Here is a 20,081-nt window from a genome sequence, read left to right as displayed (position 1 = left end):
GGCTGGCAAGCTCCAGTGAGCCTGTGGTTTTACGTCTGTTTGGTGGTCTGTGTGGGGGAGTGCTGATGGGACACAGCTTGGGGACAGACAGACTGCTTTCTGTCTGTGAAATGGAGTGACTTAACGGCTCACTCTGCCCTCGCCATCTCCCCTTGGAAGTCCTGAGCTCCTCTGGAGCCCCTCCCTCCCTCCATCTGGTCTGGGTGGGGTAGTTGAGACCAGGGGGAGCTGAGGGGGAGTAAACCGGATATGGCCTTGGGTTTATTGGCAACTTAGGCAAACAGAAAGGGGAGGAAGGAGAGCCCACATTGCAAAAACAGCCACTCTGGCCAGGGCCAGGCTGCGGTCAAGGTAGGGAGGTGCAGAGGATGGGTGACCCGGTCCTTGGTTTTGGGGAAAGGCTTGCTCTGGGGTGCACACACCCATCGCTGTGCAGCCCAGAGGGACTGCGGCTTCGGAGAAAACCAGATCTTTCCACTGACCTCTGTATTGTCGGCCTGGGGCCACTCCGGGCGATTAGGAGGGGGTGGGGCCGCTTTATCTGGGGCGTGCAGGCCGGTGGTAGCCTCCTCCTCACCACCCCCCTTTCTAGAGCAGGGGAGCCGCCGTCACGTTTCATCTCCCCGTCCCAGTACCTTCCCACTCCCCACCCCCAAACTGGTTTGCGCTCTCTTAGGGTGGGAGGACCCCGCCGCCTCGCACCCGGCTCTCTCGCTTCGGAATGAGACGAAGGCAGGGTGCCTGGGAAGGCCGGGGGGAGGAGGGCCAGCGGCCGGGGGCGGGGCGGCGAGGGGCTGCGCTAGGGGCTCCTCCGCGCTCGAAGCTCCGAGGGGGCGGCCCTGGGGGGTAGGGGCGGGGCGGGGCGGGGCTGCGGGGCCGGCGAGCCCGGGGCTGGAGCCCCAGTAGCTCCGCTGGAGCGCTGCGCACCCAGCCAGTTTGCCTGTCAGACCGCCTCCTCTCCGGCCGCCAGGCTTACAGCCCTGCGACGCCCGGCCCTTCCTCATGCTGGCACCTCCGGCCCCAGAGGCCGCGGTCCCCATGCTCCAGGCGGAGGCCGACCTGGCCTTGCGGCCCTCGCCGCCTCTCGCCGCCGCGGGACCGCCCCGCCTCGGGCCCCCTCCCCGCCGGGCGCGCCGCTTCTCCGGGAAGGCTGAGCCCCGGCCGCGCTCTTCTCGTATCAGCCGCCGAAGCTCAGTCGACTTGGGGCTGCTGAGCTCTTGGTCCCAGCCAGCCTCACCCGTTCCGGAGCCCCCGGATCCTCCGGACTCCGCTGGTTCCGGCTCCCCAAGGAACCCACCGCCCAGCTCTGAAGAGCCCCCTGAGGGCACGTGGACCGCGGGCGTCCAGGTGAAGGCTGCAGACCCTGTGAGTCCAGAGCTCGCGGGCTCCACAGGAGCCTTGGGGTCCCGGGAATCGCAGAGGATCCCCGAGGCGGCGGCCCGGGAGCGGCGGCGGGAGCAGGAGGAAAAGGAGGACATGGAGACCCAGGCTGTGGCAACGTCCCCGGACGGCCGATACCTCAAATTTGACATCGAGATTGGACGTGGCTCTTTCAAGACGGTGTATCGAGGGCTGGACACCGACACCACGGTGGAGGTGGCCTGGTGTGAGCTGCAGGTGCGGCTGGGCGCCCCCTCGGTGACACCACAGGATGGGACCCTTTGGAGGGCTTGGGATGGGAGATTCAGGGGACTGCAGCAAGGGGGGCTGTATTTTCCAGTCAAATGTCCAGACACTCTTGTCCCCTTTGCTCTGATGATTCATGGACCTGGCTAATACTGGGCTGTGGAAGGAGAAACTGAGGCAGGTGATGTATGGTGGCTTCCCTCTGGGTTTAGACATTCTCTCTTTACAGTCTCCATACGCAACCCTAAGAGATGGGAAATTGAGTAGGGAGCCAGTTCAGACCTGAGGACTGGCTGGCCTCACCACTTTGCAGCCGTGGTCACCCACCATCTCTTCCTTTCTCTTTCCCCTGAGTCCCGAGACCCTCAGTCTGACCCTGGTCCTCCTGCTCCTTCACCCTGGATCTTTGCAGATTAGGAGGCTGGAATGATGGAGGCCAGGAGCTGAGACAGGGTCCCATCCACTTCCAGAAGATTTAGGGCTGTTGTGGCAGGACGGGGCCCTCCCAGGCCTCTTCTGGAACAGTTAGACTTCTGGATTTCTCCACAGCTGGAGGAGGGGGAGACAGGGAGCTCCAGCCCTGGACTGAGTCCTCATCCCACTGCCTACCTGGCCTCTCCCTTCCCAGATCCAAAGGCGCTGAACCCCATGGGCTTTAGGGGTATGTTGGTTTAAAAGACCTTACTCCCCGGGGGGAAACCTAGTTAGGTCTGGGCTAGCAGCTATGGATTCAGACAGGGGGCCAGAGCCTGGGGGAAGGGTCCTCCCCTCCAGCCCTGGCATTGGGCTCACCCCTCGCGCCTGCCAGTGCCGCGCCCCAGGCTCTAGGCCAGGCAAGGAGAGGCTGCCAAACTGGGGGTGGTGGTGGAGGAGGGAGATGGGGGGAGCGTGAGACAGCCATGGGGCAGGGGCGGTCTCCTGGCGCCTGGTCTTGGATCCTCTCTGTACCTCCCTCTGCTGCCCTCCTGCCTCCCGAGCAGTTCCCAGTTTCTGAGGCCAATCCCCTTACCAGCCCCAATTCTCTGCCCGCCCATCCGCCTGCTGCCTGCCTGCTGCCAGCCCCCAGGCGTCCCCTCCCGCCCCATGGCTGGCCTGGGCGGCTACAAAGACACTATTGAGCTCAGGGCTCCCAGACCGGGCTGCATAAAAGCACTTGTGTCCAGCAGGAGGGTCCAGGGGCGGCCCCAGGCCCAGGGTGGGCATGTCCTTGGAGCAGCGCAAGGGGGCTCATTGGGAATTCGGTGTTTACAATTAGTTGGCTAGTGATTCCACCTACCCAGCCCCATCCATTGGTTCCCACTCCCACCTCTCTCTCCCAGTCCCGCCCCGTTTGCTCCTACCCTCCCTCCGTAGGGGTCCTGGGCCTGATGTGACCCTGCCCCTCATCTCCTACACCCCACAGACTCGGAAACTCTCTCGAGCTGAACGGCAGCGATTCTCCGAGGAGGTGGAGATGCTCAAGGGGCTGCAGCACCCCAACATCGTCCGCTTCTATGACTCGTGGAAGTCAGTGCTGAGGGGTCAGGTTTGCATCGTGCTGGTCACCGAACTCATGACCTCGGGCACGCTCAAGACGTGAGCTCTGCACCTGCCGGTGGTAGTTGGTGGGAGGACTGGAGGTGGGAGGTCCCCGCTGCTTTTGGAAGAGCCCCAGTCTCCTCAAACTCTCTACCCAGGTCCCAAACCAGGCTCATGCTCTCCCATCCACCCCTCTTGAGCGTCTGGCCCCTAAAGAGCTCACACTACCTCTGTCCTCCCCTCTAAGTAGCCTATCTTCCTGCAGCTCGTGGGAATCTGGCCTTATCACTCCTCCTTAAACCCCCTGCAAGTCCCCACCGCCCTCGGGATAAAGTCCACACTCTAAGGACTGCTCACAAAGTCCTTATAGAGCCAGGCTACATTCTAGACAAACTGAATTCCCAGCACCTCCTCCCACCCTGCCTTGTCCCTTGCTGTCTGCGTGCCTTTGAGCACGGGTGTCGCTTCTGCCTGGAAAGACTCCATCCTCCCTTCCCATTTTCACCCTTGAACTCCTACTCATCCTTCAAGATGCAACATAAAATTTATTTCCTCAGTGAAGCTCTCCCTGATGGCCGGAGCAGTTAGTCATCCCTTCCGGCGCTTCCACAGCACCTTGGCGGCGACCCTATCTATGAATTTACCGCCGCTCTCCCGTTTTGTAACCTCGCGTCTATCTACCACACCCCTGACTGCGTTTGCGCCTGAATCCCGGCACGGATCTAGGCCAGAAGATGCTCGCAGAAGATGCACAGGCGGGGGAGTGGGTGGGGCTACGCGGCATTTTCCAGCGATGGCGGGGCGGGGCGGGGCGGGGGGGGGGGTGCTCCTACCCCGGCCTATGTGTGTCCCCTCCCCACGACCTCCGCGGTGCGCTCTCCTCCAGATACCTGAGGCGGTTCCGCGAGATGAAGCCGCGAGTCCTTCAGCGCTGGAGCCGCCAAATCCTTCGAGGGCTCCATTTCCTACACTCCCGGGTACCCCCGATCCTGCACCGGGATCTCAAGTGTGATAACGTCTTTATCACGGGGCCTACGGGTTCCGTTAAGATCGGGGACCTGGGTCTGGCCACGCTCAAGCGCGCCTCCTTTGCCAAGAGCGTCATCGGTGCGTCCCTCCAGGAGGGTCCTTGCCCTTTCCTACCCTCCCCATGTCAGGAGAGCCCCTCGGGACCCCCCCTCCCCCCAGCAGGGTCCTTCAAGATCCACGGGGTTAGAAGACCATAGGGAAGATGGGGACACCTATGGCATTCCCCCCCCCCCCCGCCCCGCGCCGCCGCCGCCACGACGGGAGGGTCGGTTGCTCGCCCTCCAGAGCTCGTGGGGTTGCTCCCGGGCTGCCTAGCATAGTGTACGCTCAAGGGGAGGGAAGAAGCCAGAGCGGAGGCTCTGCAGCCTGACGCCTGCTGTGGATCTTACAGGGACCCCGGAGTTCATGGCCCCAGAGATGTACGAGGAAAAGTACGATGAGGCCGTGGACGTGTACGCCTTCGGCATGTGCATGCTGGAGATGGCTACCTCGGAGTACCCTTACTCGGAGTGCCAGAATGCCGCGCAAATCTACCGCAAGGTCACTTCGGTGAGAGGGGGTAGGGAAGAAAGGGAATTACAGGTCCCTCTTCCATTTTCGTGCTGCAGCCACCCCGCGGTCAATGCCCTTTCCCTTACTGAAAAACGGCTAGACATAAAGACGCCCTGGTGAGCACTGAGCGATATTGGATGCACACACGGCTCCTCCAGTGCAAGCTATTTAGAATAATGACGTGTGTAGCGCTCCCTAGAGTTTACAAATGATTTCGCATCCAATCTCCCATCCGATTCTTCCAGCTGCCCCGCGAGGTGAGCAGGGCAACCGTTCTGCCCTGAATTTTACGAATGAGAAAACTGGCTCAGCGGGAGACTTTTTCAAGGTCCCACTGTCGATACTTGAGGCGGCGGGGTGGTGGTGGGGACTGGAATTTGAAATCAAATCGCAGTGCTTTTGCGACTTCATGCCCTGCTGCCTCGGGCGGGGGGCGGGGCTGCAGAGAGCTGAGGTGCCAGGGCCGGAGGGCCTCACGCAACCCCATTCTCCAGGGCACGAAGCCAAATAGCTTCTACAAGGTGAAGATGCCCGAGGTGAAGGAGATCATTGAAGGCTGCATCCGCACGGATAAGAACGAGAGGTGGGAGGGGGGGCGGGATGGGGATGGGTTGGGGGGCGGGCGGCAATGGGACTCCGCTCAAGGTGGGTGGCGCCGCCTTCAGGTTCACCATCCAGGACCTTCTGGCTCACGCCTTCTTCCGTGAGGAGCGCGGCGTCCACGTGGAGCTGGCGGAGGAGGACGACGGAGAGAAGCCCGGCCTCAAGCTCTGGCTGCGAATGGAGGACGCGCGGCGGGGGGGCCGCCCAAGGGACAATCAGGCCATCGAGTTCCTGTTCCAACTGGGCCGGGACGCGGCCGAGGAGGTGGCGCAGGAGATGGTGAGCGGAGGACAAAAGGCCCTGCACCTGGCATCGGAGGGACCTGTGGGCGGTGACCCGAGGGGCGCCTGGGTGGTGGTGGGAGACCAACCCAGCTTCTAAGGGACTCCCTGCCAATCCCGGCTTAGCACACCCTCATGCACACCCCGTGTTCTGCACAAATTGATGATTTCTTTTTCCAGAACGAGCCCCAGGTCCTCCGACCACCCTGTTACTTCCTGTTGACCCGGTTTTCCTGAAATGCCCTTTTCTCTGACTTATCTTTTTTTCTCTTTTTCATCCCCCTTCCCCATCTTGTCTTTTCCTCGATTTAACTTCATGTTCAGATCTATCAATTTCAAGAAGTCTGTCTTCTCTAGAGTTAAAATTAAATGTTTCTTACTTTTTAGTCGGTCCTGCGGGCATCATCGCTCTTGTTTCATACCAGGGTACACTCCTGTCTTTATTCTCCACTAGATTATAAAGTCCTTGAGGGCAGAGCCTGTGTGTATTGACTTTTCTATCCCTGACAGTGCTTAGCCTTTGGTGAGAGCTCGTTAGTCATCACTTCTGTACACAGCTGAGAGCCCTTTCACTTGCATTTGATGGTTGTTAACAACCCTGCATGGAGTGATTTTATCCCTTTATTGATGAGGAAGTGAAAGCTGAGAGAGGTTGAGTAGCTTGGACAAGGTCCCAAGCAAGTGAGTGGCAGAAATGACTCACGTTCAGATTTTAGGTCCTATTACCCTGTCCCACCTCCTTTACATGCCCCGCAGTTTGTTGTTGAAATGAACGAGATGATGAACAGAGGCTGGTGGACCAGGAGAGGCATATATGGGAGGCAGAAGATATGGGGCTGCAGAGGCTGGGGAGGGAAAGTGTATGATTTTTTTTTTTGGTCTTTTTGGGGCTGCACATGCAGCATATGGAGGTTCCCAGCCTAGGGGTTGAATGGGAGCTGTAACTGCTGGCCTACACCGCAGCCACAGCAACACCAGATCCAAGCCGTGTCTTCGACCTATACCACGGTGCACGGCAATGCTGGATCATTAACCCACCCAGCCAGGTTAACCCAGGGATCGAACCTGCATCCTCATGGATGCTAGTCAGCTTTGTTTCTGCTGAGCCATGACAGGAACTCCTGAAATTCGTGATAGAAAAATGCAGTTGAAAGACTGGGGATCATTTGTCGGTGGGTCTGGGTCTCAGAACCTGAGACTGTTTGAAATATGGCATAGAGCAGGTCTCTGTAGCATAACTCGAACCTGACATGAGCTCGGATCCTGATCAGTCACATACAGGCATTCTTGACCTTGACCCTGTTTGGGGGATTGTGCTTTGTAGGATGTTGAGGCAAATCCCTGACTTCTACTCACTAGATGCCAGTGGTAACTACCCCCCAGTTGTGACAACTAAAAATTGCCAAATGTTCCCTCTGTACCTGGAGAACAATTGACTTACTGTATAACCATGAACTGCCCACTCACTTTATTTCTAAAATGGGGCTGTTAAGACCTGCCTCCGAAGGTTGCTGGGAGGATTTAATGATGATAATATAAAGAGCTGCCAGTTAAGATACACAGTAGGTAACCAATAAATGTTGGTTTCCTTTCTCCCATATCCTGGAGGCCTCAAAGTGTCCTGATGGGTCTTTGTTGGGGCAGGAGGAAATCAAACTACCTCAAACTGTGTTCCTCGCCCTCCTAACTCCAGGTGGCCCTGGGCTTAGTGTGTGAAGCGGATTACCAGCCAGTGGCCCGGGCAGTGCGTGAACGGGTTGCTGCCATCCAGCGAAAGCGTGAGAAGCTGAGAAAAGCTCGAGAGTTGGAGGCCCTCCCCCCAGCACCAGGACCCCCACCAGCAGCTGTCCCTGTGACTCCTGGTCCCTCCAGTGTCTTCCCCCCTGAGCCTGAGGAACCAGAGGCAGACCAGCATCAGTCCTTCCTCTTCCGCCATGCTAGCTACTCATCTACCACCTGTAAGTCACCTTTGACCTAGGGACCCAGGTCCCAAAATGCTTGGCTTCTGCCCCCTACCCAGAAGTTCAGCCCTACCTGGCCTTCCACATCTAGCCATGGCTCCTTCTGGGAAGGAACTCTCTCACAGCTCCAGGCCCCTCCTTGCCCAGCAGCCCCTGTCCTCTGCCACCACTCCCCTTTATTTCCCCTTTTTTAATCCCCTCCCTCCCCCACCAGCGGATTGCGAGACTGATGGCTACCTCAGCTCCTCCGGCTTCCTGGATGCCTCAGACCCTACCCTTCAGCCCCCTAAGGGGGTGCCATCCAGCCCCGCTGAGTCCCATCTCCGCCTGCCCTCGGTGAGAGGGGATCACATGGGGGGCTCCCAGCCATGTCCAGCCTCTGACTCCCTTCCTGTAAAACCCAACCCCATGACCTGGTCCCATGTCCTTGGAAGTCCACTATTCTTGTCCTCTACCTAGTACCAAAGCACCCCGGACACCACCTCTTTGGATCCCAACACTTATCCTCCCCTGACCTCATGAACCCATGTCCTATCTCAGGCTTTTGCCCTCTCTATTCCACGTTCTGGCCCTGGCAATGACTTTTCGCCCGGAGACAGGTAAGTTCTGGTCTGAGTTGGGATGTAAGGGTGAGACATATGGGGATCTCGGGTCCCAGTGTCCACTCTGACACCCCTCACTCCCTTCCCTTTCCCAGTTATGCCTCAGATGCAGCATCAGGCCTTAGTGACATGGGAGAAGGGATGGGACGGATGAGGAGACCCCCAGGGAGAAATCTCCGGCGCAGACCCCGATCCCGGCTTCGGGTCACTAGTGTAAGCAAGGGTCACAGGAGTTGGGGAATAACCTACAGGGCACAGAGGGAACTGTCAGGGGATGGGGGAGGTCTGACAGAAAAAGGGGAGAAGCAGTGTGTTACTGGTACCCAAGAGGCAGCCAGTCATGTTTTTAATATGAGCATTTGGGGGTTTGGGGGCAGAATATGCTTCTTTCTGGTTCTAATCTGGCCACTGTCACTTGGTTGGAGTGGGGTGGGGACTTGTGATGAAGACTTGACCCCCTGATGACTCTGACTCTGAAGGTCTCAGACCAGAATGACAGAGTGGTTGAGTGCCAGCTACAGACGCACAACAGCAAGATGGTGACCTTCCGATTTGATCTGGATGGGGACAGCCCAGAAGAGATTGCAGCGGCCATGGTGAGGGGGAGAGAGAGAAGGATGGGGTCTTTGAGTCTGGGACAAGAGTCTCCCTCCTGATGTCCCCTGGTGCTGAACCCCACCCCCAATCCAAGAGCAGGGGTTTTAAAGCTCATTGGCACTCAGCACAGTGACACTGCAGACATCTCTGCTCTTGTTTGGGGGAGATTTCTGTTTATCCAGTAAGGCCGAGATCCTCAGCTGGGGCAATTTGAGACTAACACAGGGTACACAAGTGCTGCAGTGAAGTGTGCACCAGACACATGATACTGCGGCTGTAAGTAGAGAGTAGGCTGGGGGAAGCTGGGGGAAGAAGCAGGACTCCTGCAGGGTCTTGACAGATGGGTAAAAATGACAGTGAAGAGTGGAAAGGGCGTGTCTAATGGAGGTACAGCAAAGGAAAGGCATGGAAATAGGGAGTGACTTGCAATATGGGACAGGGAGGGTTTCATGGAGACCTTTGTCATTGGAATTAAGGGTTCCTGTAGGAGAGTCGTGGAAGAGAAGTTGGGCCTGTAGAGTGGACCCAGATGATATACAGTCTTAAGAGTTAGAGTGTGGAGTTCCCGTCGTGGCTCAGTGGTTAACGAATCCAACTAGGAACCATGAGGTTGTAGGTGCGATCCCTGACCTTGCTCAGTGGGTTAAGGATCCGGCGTTGCCATGAGCTGTGGTGTGGGTTGCAGACGCGGCTCAGATCCCGCGTTGCTGTGGCTCTGGCGTAGGCCGGTGGCTACAGCTCTGATTTGACCCCTAGCCTGGGAACCTCCATATGCTGTGGTGTGGCCCTAGAAAAGTCAAAAAAAAAAAAAAGGGGGGGTGGGTTAGAGTGTAACATGGTGAGAATAGGTTTTAAGAAGACGTCATGGCTCAGCAGTAATGAACCAGACTAGTATCCATGAGGACGCAGGTTTGATCCCTGGCCTCACTCAGTGGGTTAAGGATCCAGCATTGCCGTGAGCTGTGTAAGTCACAGACTCAGCTCAAATCTGGTGTTGTTGTGGCTGTGGTATAGGCTGGCAGCTGTAGCTCCTATTTGACCCCTAGCCTGGGGACCTCCATATGCGTGGAGGTGGCCCTAAAAAGACAAAAAATAAATAAATAAATAAAGAAGAAGAAGACGACTGTTTTGCTGTGGGATGTGGGAGAGGGTTGAGGGTAGGGAATCCAGTTGGCAGGTGGACACAAGAAGCCAGAGGTGGTTCAAGGAGAGAATGGATTATGGGGGAGGGAGGAGGAAGAAAAGGGATGAATTTGAGGGTTATTTTGGGAAAATGAATTATTCTGTAATCCAGTTTATTGACAAAGTACAATATACACAGTTGATACTCAATAAATATTTGCCAAGTCGATACAGTGGGGAGTTAGGGAGAGGGGATATCAAGGGCAACTTGTAGCTTAGAGGACCAAATGGGAATAGGCCATTAAAGGAAAGAGGAAGTTAGAAGATGAAGGTAGGGTTTTTATTTGTTTCTTTTTAGGTTATGTGTGGCATATGGAAGTTAGACCCCCCCCCCAGGCTAGGGGTCTAATCGTAGCTCCAGCTGCTAGCCTACACCTAAGTCATAGCCGCAGAAACAAAGGATCCGAGCTGTGTCTGTGACCTACACCGCAGCTCACAGCAATGCTAGATCCTGAGCAAGGCCAGGAATTGAACCCGTGTCCTCATGGTTACTAGTCAGATTCATTTCTACTGTGCCACAATGGGAACTCCTGAAAGTAGGTTTTTGTTTTTTTTGGGGGGGGGATCATGATGGGCTTGAGTAACAGAGGGGCAGGCAAGATAAGGTCCTCCATAGGAGCAGGATATGGGTCAGGCATGGCTAGAGAGAGCCGTGGATCTAGGAGTGTCAGCACAGGGCTGAGTGTAAGAGGAGACAGGCCTGCAGAGTCAGAGGCATAAAGGTGTGTCTCAGTGGATACCCCCAGTTCTGGGATGGAAGCAGCGGGACTAGGTCATCGAAGGACAGAGGTGGAACCTGATGGGCTGGAGGAACTCCGAAAGATGTTAGTAAAAATTGAGTAAGGAGTCTTGGAGTTCCTGTTGTGGCTCAGCTGGTTAAGAACCCGACATAGTATCCATGAGGATGCAGGTTGGATCCCTGGCCCCTCCTCGGTGGGTTAAGGATCTAGCATTGCGGAGTTCCCGTCATGGCTCAGTGGTTAACGAATCCGACTAGGAACCATGAGGTTGCGGGTTCGGTCCCTGGCCTTGCTCAGTGGGTTAAGGATCCGGTGTTGCTGTGAGCTGTGGTGTAGGTTGCAGATGCAGCTTGGATCCAGTGTTGCTGTGGTTCTGGCGTAGGCTGGCAGCTACAGCTCCAATTCCACCCCTAGCCTGGGAACCTCCATATGCCGCAGGAGCGGCCCTAGAAATGGCAAAAAGACAAAAAAAAAAAAAAAAAAGGATCTAGCATTGCCATGAGCTGTGGGGTAGGTTGCAGATGTGGCTTGGATTCTGCATGGCTATGCCTGTGGTGTAGACCAGCAGCTGTAGCTCCAGTTCAACCCCTAGCCTGGGAACTTCCAAATGCAGCACAGTCAGTCCTAAAAAGAAAAAAAAAAAAAGAATTGAGTAAGGAGATTGTTTCAAGGAGGAGGCACAGGGAGAAGCCTGGAGCAAGACCACGCTGGCTTTTGTCAGGAGGAGCTCTTTGTGGAGACCGGTTTCAGGGGAGCGGGGAGGTGGATGCCAGGAGGGAAGGGAATAAGGGAATGGGAGAAATGCCAGACTTCAGGAACTCTCTCTAAAGCGTCTCCTCTGCCACGTCATTCCGCTTGTGTCCAGGACAAAGACAAAATTTCCCTTGCATGCAGGCTTAGATCATCTTCTGACAAGACTTTCAACCCTTCAAGAATCTTTCCTTCAGTCTCCCTGGTTTCTGGATGGTCTGATGAAGAGGCTTGGGTGCTTCAGCTTCTGCCTTGATCTGTTTGGAGATCTCTCACCCTGGGAGCCTTCTCTCCTGGGCTTTCAAGCCCCACTCAGACCCCTCAGAGACAAAGTGACCCTGTCCCTGAACCGAAGGTCCAGTGCCCTCTTTTCTCTCTTTGCCAGCCCACCCTCCACTCCCCTGCATGAGAATTCTCCTGAGACCTAGATCTGCTTTCATTGCTTTTTGCCCCCAAATCTTTAGTGGTTACCCATGATTACTAAATCGGGCTACCCAAGGGAGCGTGGCCTTTAAAACTCATAGCACTTGCCACTATGTTCCAGTTTTCACTATTTTGTGAATGTTCCATGCCCTTTTCTGCCTTAGAACATCATGGAACATAGAAAAGGGTGGACTTTTACATAGGACCTGAGTTCAAACTACAGCTCTGTGATTTACTAACGCAGCAAACTTGGGCAAGTTTAACCTCTTTGAACGTCGTCGGTGAAACACAGGTGATGATACTTATTTTGCAAAGATGTTCTGATGTAATATATAATTTATGAGAAGTGATAGAGCATATATGAGAAGTAGAATAACGACATAAATATGGGAAGTGTCCACGGTGGTAGGTCCTCAGTAAAGGGTTACTTTTTTTTTTTTTTTTGTCTTTTTGCCATTTCTTGGGCTGCTCCCACGGCATATGGAGGATCCCAGGCTAGGGGTTGAATCAGAGCTGCAGCCGCCGGCCTAAGCCAGAGCCACAACAACACGGGATCTGAGCTGCATCTGTGACTTACACCACAGCTCACAGCAATGCCGGATCCTTAACCCACTGAGCAAGGCCAGGGACCAAACCCGCAACCTCATGGTTCCTAGTCGGATTTGTTAACCACTGCGCCACGACGGGAACTCCATTTTTTTGTTTGTTTGTTTTTTTTTTTTTTTTTTTTTTTTTTGAGGGTTACTTTTCTTACTCATTCTTCAAGGCTCAGCTCTGGAGCCATCCTAGCTTCCCCCTTATTCTCTAAGATGGTATGACCTGCTTTCATCTAGGAATAGCATTTTTGAAAATTGTGTTAAGAATCACATAACATAAAATGTACCTACTGTCTTGGAGTTCCCATCGTGGCTCCGTGGTAACGAACTTGACTAGAATCCATGAGGAAGTGGGTTTGATCCCTGGCCTCGCTCAGTGGGTTAAGGATCTGGCGTTGCCGTGAGCAGTGGTGTAGGTCACAGACGCAGCTCGGATCCTGTGTTGCTGTGGCTGTGGTGTAGGCCAGCAGCTACAGCTCCAATTCAACCCTTAGCCTGGGAACTTCCAAATGCTAAGTGTTTTGCCCTAAAAAGACCAAAACAACAACAACAAAAGACAAAAACAAAAACGGACCATCTTAACCATTTCAAAGTGTACAGCTCAGCAGTGTTACGTATATTCACACTGTTGGGCAGCAGATCTCTGGAACCTTTTTTTGGCCGCCCAGCGACATGTAGAGTTCTGGGGCCAGGGATCAGATCCAAGGCAGTTGTGGCCTAAGCCACAGCTGCGTCAACACTGGATCCTTAACCCACTGTGCCCAGGTGAGGGATTAAACCTGCATCCCAGCGCTCCCAAGATGCCGCCCATCTTGTTGCGCTACAGTGGGAACCTTTTTATCTCGCAAATCTGAACCTTCATACCCATTAGACACCAGCTCTCCCTTTCTCCTTCCCATTTTTTTTTTGGCTGGGCCCGTGGCCTGTGGGAGTTCCTGGCCCAGGGACTGAACGCGAGCTACAGCAGCATCCTGAGCTGCTGCAATGACAAAGCTAGATCCTTAGCTCACCACCACAGGAGAACTCACCTGTCCCCCTCCTAGTTTTTTTTTTTTTTTTTCCCCCACAGGAGGAGCAGCTTGATGTGGGATCTCAGTTCCCAGAAGAGGGTTTGAATTCCTACTGCAGCAGTGAAAGTCCTAACCACTAAACCACTAGGGAACTCCCTAGAAAAGCATTTTTATCTATACCTCAATCATAAATGCCTTACCTACTTGGGCTGACTTGCAGTCTCTTGAGTCAGGTATATATGTGTCTCTTCCATTAGATTTTGGGTTCTTCAAGACTGGGACCTTGTTTCTTGACTTCCTATGTTCCTCACAGAACCTAGTGCAATGCCTGGTGTCTAGTATGTGGTCAGTGTGTTTGTGGAATTGAATGTTACATTTACCACTTTTTGTCTTCTTTTTACTTCACTCTGTGGGGCTGTGTGTGTCTATGGACCAGGGTGATATACATTATAAGTCCTATGAAAGCAGGAATTTTGTCCAAAAGCATGTGAGGCAACAGTGGAAAGAACTCGGGTTTTGGCTTTACGCAGATCCAGGTGCAAATCCCATGATCTTGGGAAGACTGAACTTTACCTTGTTAAGCGTTGGTTATCTTAACTCTAAAGTGGAGGTGTTAATATAGACCTTGGAGAGCTGCCGGTGGTGGTAAACGTGATAAGATCTGCATATACAGGCGTGCTGTGCATGTTAACTCCTTTCCTCTAAGCTGTACTCCTTACACCACACAGTGCCTGGCACAAACAGATACTTATACCTGTTTTAGGTTGGTGGTGAGCAGAAGCAAGGGGGTGAGGGTTTGTTTTGTTTTGTTGTCTTTCTAGGGCCACACCCACGGCATTTGGAGGTTCCCAGGCCAGGGGTCAAATGAGAGCTGTTGCTGTCCATCTACACCACAGCCACAGCAACATGGGATCTGAACCGTGTCTGCAACCTACAACACAGCTTACGGCAACACTGGATCCTTAATCCACTGAGCGAGGCCAGGGATCGAACCTGCCTCCTCATGGATACTAGTCGGATTAGTTTCCACTGAGCCACGATGGGAACTCCAGGTCGGTCTTTAAAGCTTGGGGCAGAGAGAGAGGGATGAGTGGAGTAACTGAGCCCGCCCTCTCCCTGCTGACTCTTGCCAGGTGTATAATGAGTTCATTCTGCCCTCGGAGCGAGCCGGATTCCTGAGCCGGATTCGGGAGATTATCCAGCGAGTGGAGACGCTGTTGAAGAGAGATACTGGCCCTGTGGAGGCAGCTGAAGACCCCCTGGGCCCCCAGGTCAGACCCCTCTGGGCACCTCCAGGGGACTCTGCTCCAGGCTTCATTACTCACTGCTCTCTCCTCACTTCCAGATGCCTGGGCTCTAACTTGTCTTCATTTCTGGGACCCCAAAACAATGGCTTTTATCCCATTTGAGAATCGGATGAAAGCCATGGACTCTTATTCTAGAAAAATGTGTGCAGTACATACTCTTTTTTTTTTTTTTTCTCCTTCCCTTTTTTTAGCTTTACCTGAGGCATACAGAAGTTCTGGGCTAGGGGTTGAATCGGTATTGTGGGTGAGGTCTACACCACAGCTGAGGCAAAACCGGATCAGATCTGCATTCTGGATCTAGGCAGCAGCTTGTGGCAATGCTTGATCCTCAACTGAGTGAGACCAGGGATTGAACTCAAATCCTCAGAGAGACAGCATCGGGCTCTTAACCTGCAGAGCCTCAACAGGAACTCATCAATGCATACTTTTAAAAACTCATTATTTGGAACCAATTTCAGACTTAGAGAGAAGTTGTAAGAATTATGCAAGGAACTCCTAGATTCCCAGCCTAGATTTGCCAGTTGTGTTTTGCCACATTAGCTTTAGCATTCTTCTTCCTCTATCTACGTGTGTGCATGTATTTTTTTTCCAGAACCATTTAAGAAACTTGCAGACATCCTGCCCCTTTACTACTAAATATTTCAGCAAATACACTTTTGAATCCCATGAAACGCATCTGTGGACTCCTAGAAATTCATGAGTCCTTGCTTGAGAACACCAGTCTGGAGTTCCTGTCGTGGCTCAGCTGTTAACGAGTCTGACTAGCATCGAAAGTGGGTTCGATCCCTGTCCTCTCTCAGTGGGTTAAGAATCTGGAGTTGCCATGAGCTGTGGTGTAGGTCGAAGGCGCAGCTCAGATCCCATGTTGCTGTGGCTCTGGCATAGGCTGGTGGCTACAGCTCCGATTGGACCCCTAGCCTCGGAACCTCCGTATGCTGCCGGGGGAGGCCCCCAAAAGACAAAAAAAGAACCCCAGTCCGACACCTTCCGTCTAAGACACAGCTCTTCTCACTGTGACTGTGACCCCTTTCTCTCTCTCAGGAGCCAGCATCTTTGTCTGCCCTCCCAGGCTCCCTCACAGACCCATCCAGTGGTATGTACTGCACACTGTCCCTACTCATCCCAACCCCTGGGTTGCTGCACAGGGAATGGAGGACCAGAAACTCAACATCCCTCCCTCCCCAGCAGAGCTCCAGACCAGCAGCTCCCCAGAGCAGAGGAGCTGGGCAGCCTTCTCCACCTCTCCCTCTTCTCCTGGAACCCCCTTGTCTCCTGGAGCCCTCTTTTCTCCTGGAACCCCCGTTCTCCCAAGCCCCATCTTCCCCATCACTTCTCCCCCATGTCATGCCAGCCCCTCCTCATTCTCCCGAATTACTTCCCAGGTCTCCCCAAATATCTCTCCACACACCCCCAGCTCTCCACTTGCTTTCTCTGCCAGTGCACCCCAGTTCCCAGTCCCGTCTTCTCAGTTTCCACAGAGTTCTCTCCTCCCCAGTTGTTCCCAGGTCACTCTTGCTCCTCCTTCCTTTCCTCCCTGCCCCTCAGCTTCTCCCCTCCCCTCCACCACAGCAGCCCCTCTCCTCTCTCTGGCTAGTGCCTTCTCACTGGCTGTGATGACTGTGGCCCAGTCCCTGCTGTCCCCCTCACCTGGGCTCCTCTCCCAGTCTCCTCCAGCTCCTTCTAGTCCCCTGCCTAGCCTGCCCGCTCCAACTCCCCTTGCTCATTGTGGCCAGGAGAGGCCTTCAGCTCTGACAGCTGAGATGGAGAATGAGGTGAGTAGGAAACCAAAAGGGATGATTAGGGGGGCTCCATTCTGGATCATTTCTCTACTCATGGATCCATACTTTGTAGGCCTCTCCAAATCCTGGTCGGCCACTCCTGGGTGAAGCCAGACTGGCGCCCATCTCTGAAGGTGAGGCCTCTGACCACTGACCTTCCCCTGCCCGCTAATCAACCTCAGTCACTTTATATCCTGCCCCTGATTTCTCTCCCTTCTGCCCTGGCTCCCTCCTTGTCTCCCTACAGAGGGAAAGCCCCAGCTTGTCGGCCGCTTCCAAGTGACTTCATCCAAGGAACCAGCCGAGCCTCTTCTGCAGCAACCGACATCTGGCTCCCTGAAGCCTCCAACCCCTCAGCTGACCTCAGAGAGCTCAGACACAGAGGACAGTGCTGGAGGCGGGCCAGAAGCCAGGGAGGCTCTGGCTGAAAGTGACCGCGCAGCTGAGGGCCTGGGGGCTGGAGCCGAAGAGGAAGGGGACGATGGGAAGGAACCCCGAGTCGGGGGCAGCCCTCCACCCCTGAGCCATCCCAGCCCGGTGTGGATGAACTATTCGTATAGCAGCCTATGTCTGAGCAGTGAGGAATCAGAGAGCAGTGGGGAGGATGAGGAATTTTGGGCTGAGCTGCAGAGTCTTCGGCAGAAGTAAGTTCGGGGAGGACGGAGGTCAGGAGGCGGACTTGGGAGAGCAAAGTGTTTGGCTGGCCTCTCATGCTCCTGGTGTGTCCTCAGGCACCTGTCAGAGGTGGAGGCACTACAGACACTACAGAAGCAAGAAATTGAGGACTTGTACAGCAGGCTGGGGAAGCAGCCCCCACCGGGTATTGTGGCCCCCGCTGCTATGCTGTCCAGCCGCCAGCGCCGCCTCTCCAAGGGCAGCTTTCCCACCTCCCGGCGCAACAGCCTGCAGCGCTCTGAGCCCCTGGGCCCTGGTGAGACAGCTATGGCCCAGCTCCCATCTTTCTCAAGTCCCCTCCTTAGTAATCTGTTTTTTTTTTTCCAGGCCTTGGGGGTCTGCCCCTTGGTTTGGGGGGACTAGCCCCCCTCCCCACATGGCCCCTTCCCTCACTCAGTGCTCTCCCTCCCCATCCTGCACCCAGGCATCATGCGAAGGAACTCCCTGAGTGGCAGCAGCACCGGCTCCCAGGAGCAGCGGGCAAGCAAGGGGGTGACATTCGCCGGGGATGTTGGCAGGATGGTGAGGGCGGGTCCAAAGGGAGGGAGAGCCCAGGGAATGGTAATGGGCTGCAGCTTTGCCCTCTTCCCACCCTGGAGGTTTCTTCAGTGCTTTTTCTTTTCCCTCCAGTGACTTCTGAACAGAAGCCATGTGTCTCACCCACACCAGGGCCCACCATGGAGCTTGTGCTCTCAGAATCTGCTGACCAACACAACTCTGCAAGGAAGACCTTGGCACTGAGGGAGTAGGAGGCCCAAGGGGCATGGAGAGTGCTACTCCATTATAAGAGTCAAAGATGTTGGAGCTGTCTGCTGTGTGTAGAAGGCAGACGTCCTGCGGCCTACCATCCTCATCCTTGCCACTTCCCCAGCCAAGAGTCAACCACTAAGCAATCCCACCAGAGCCCAGATGCTTCTAGGGGGCACACTCCCAGCTGAGCAGGAGGAGGGGGTTCTCACACCAGAATTAGTAGCAGCCAATAAAAATGCTGGTGCCTAGGACCTGGTGATTTTGTATCTGTTGGGCCTTAGGAACTAGGTGCAAGCTTTGTGGAGTAAGGCAGGGGAGAATTTAGCAGAGGAATTTAGAATTCCCCTCTCACAACAGGGAGACAGGGATGGAACCCAGCCTTCTGGCTTCTTGCCAGCAGTCCATGTGGAAACTGCAAGGTCAACAATCCACCTGACCAAGCTACAATTCCATCCAAACCCCACCATAGTCCTACACCAGCAGGCCCAGTAGAAGTTAAAAGAACAAAAGCTGCTTGTCCCTCATACTTCATCTCTCTCTCGACGGGAAAAGGTCAAGTTGGAGTAGTGTGTTCTCTCCCCCCCTTCTTCTTTTGGCAACACCTGTGGCACGCGGAAGTTCCCAGGCCAGGATCGAACCCACCCCACAGCAGCAATCTGAATTGCTGCAGTGACAATGCTGGGTCCTTAACCCACTGGGCCACAGGAGAACTCCTGGAATAGTGTGTTCTTGAGGGTAGAGGACAGAAGAGTGTCCTTCCTTCTCCCAAGACCTAGTTCAGTCTCGAACAGCCCAGTGACCCACCATGATCTCTCTCTTAAATCAGGTGGAAAGATCTCATGGAAAAAGTAATTCTAGTTAAACATTTACGGCTCCCTGGGGCAATGCCACTGCTGTGGTTACTGCCTGTAGAGCTTTCCAGCATGAGTGTCAGCTCCAACACACTCACTGGACTCAGAGAGATGACTCAGTTTATTATTCTCAACCTGACCCCATCTTCCACCTTAGGCTCCAACATTGCAGAGCTGCCACACCCACCCCCATAAGAGCCCACCTCTTCTACTCTGACCTCCCTGCCAGCACCTGGGAGGAGAAGGGGTTAAACAACAAAGTGAAAAAAACTGGGAAAAGTCAAGGTCAAGGTCGGACACCTCAAACAAGGAAACAAACTAGGAGTCAGTGTCCACACACACTGGAAGGTGGGCACGTTCCCTTGACAATGGCCAAATGCACAATCCGTGGCTACTTGGGCTCTACCATCGTTCAAAACTGGTAAGAAGGCCAGCAACGCTGTGAGCAGGCTTCAACTTCTACCGAGTCACGGGGTATCAGTCATCGTGTGAAGGGGCTCCAGCAGGTTGGAGACGCACCATGCCCATGTGGATCAGTGTCCTGATGCCCTTTCCAGAGCTCGGGCTCGAGCAGCTTTGGCCTCATCCTCCAGCTCATCCAAGAAACGCTCCTGGGACACCGAGTAGAAGGTGTAACCATCTGGGGAGGTGGGTTCAGGAAACCACGTGGAATGTGCGCATTCCCTTTTCCCACACTTGCTCAACCACCGCTGCTGATCATCCTCCCAAATTCGATCTTCTGCCCTCTGCTCCTGGGAGCCCTCACCCGACTCCGTAATCATTAATCAATTATACTAAAATACTACCTTTAAGATGACAACGTAAGGTACACTAAACGCTTGATTCAAGAGTTAAAAGGAGCCAAGGTTTTCACATCTCGGGCTCCTTCTACCACCCCCACACTACCCTCCTACACGCCCCTGCTGCCCTTCCTGTTCCCCTAAATGCGGTCTCCCTGAGTCTACAGTCCAAACGGATACAAATTGCCAACACGAGCGCCCCGATGCCCAGGCCGGTCACGATGTTCCGGGTCCGCCGCTGTGGCAGCGTCTTCTGCCACTGGGCGAGCTGCACCTGCCGCATGAATTGCAGTTGCTCAGGAGTCAGTTTCTCCCGAGTCGGGTCGATGCGCTGAGCCACGGGGGCCTTTCCACTCTTAGAATCCACAGGATCGCCAGCTCCCGGCGCCGCCATGTTGCCGCTCCGCCCTCCACAATTCCCGGGGCGCGGTGCTTGCTGGGAATAGCCGT

The 20,081-nt window shown here is 54.7% G+C and overlaps 2 protein-coding genes across 6 annotated transcripts; one reads left to right on the top strand and one right to left on the bottom strand.

Moving 5' to 3' along the window:
* The first annotated feature begins 874 nt into the window (after positions 1-874).
* WNK4 (WNK lysine deficient protein kinase 4) lies at positions 875-18,231 on the top strand. Of its 5 annotated transcripts, XM_047758972.1 has the most exons (19): positions 875-1,617; positions 3,029-3,201; positions 4,031-4,251; positions 4,565-4,722; positions 5,220-5,308; positions 5,391-5,607; positions 7,303-7,567; positions 7,785-7,906; positions 8,111-8,169; positions 8,268-8,385; positions 8,652-8,768; positions 14,604-14,741; positions 15,819-15,870; positions 15,963-16,549; positions 16,629-16,689; positions 16,803-17,199; positions 17,287-17,486; positions 17,655-17,752; positions 17,861-18,231. In XM_047758972.1, the coding sequence occupies exons 1-19, from the start codon at positions 1,003-1,005 to the stop codon at positions 17,861-17,863; spliced, it is 3,690 nt and encodes a 1,229-aa protein (XP_047614928.1). In that variant the 5' UTR covers positions 875-1,002; the 3' UTR covers positions 17,864-18,231. The 5 variants fall into 5 exon arrangements, with proteins under 5 accessions (XP_047614928.1, XP_047614927.1, XP_047614926.1 ...); XM_047758971.1 differs by lacking the exon at positions 17,655-17,752 and having other exon boundaries at positions 15,966-16,549; XM_047758970.1 differs by lacking the exon at positions 17,655-17,752.
* A 703-nt stretch (positions 18,232-18,934) lies between these two features.
* Positions 18,935-20,073, bottom strand: LOC125115147 (cytochrome c oxidase assembly factor 3 homolog, mitochondrial). Its single transcript, XM_047758980.1, has 2 exons — positions 19,812-20,073; positions 18,935-19,471 (listed from the first exon to the last, which is right to left on the bottom strand). Exons 1-2 carry the CDS (start codon positions 20,023-20,025, stop codon positions 19,365-19,367), a joined length of 321 nt encoding a protein of 106 aa, XP_047614936.1. The 5' UTR covers positions 20,026-20,073; the 3' UTR covers positions 18,935-19,364.
* Positions 20,074-20,081: the final 8 nt, after the last annotated feature.

The sequence above is a fragment of the Phacochoerus africanus genome, chromosome 14, assembly GCF_016906955.1.
Source record: "Phacochoerus africanus isolate WHEZ1 chromosome 14, ROS_Pafr_v1, whole genome shotgun sequence".
In the NCBI taxonomy this organism is placed as follows: domain Eukaryota; kingdom Metazoa; phylum Chordata; class Mammalia; order Artiodactyla; family Suidae; genus Phacochoerus; species Phacochoerus africanus.
Note: the sequence above shows the minus strand (reverse complement) of the source record. Positions and strands in the feature narration are given on the sequence as shown.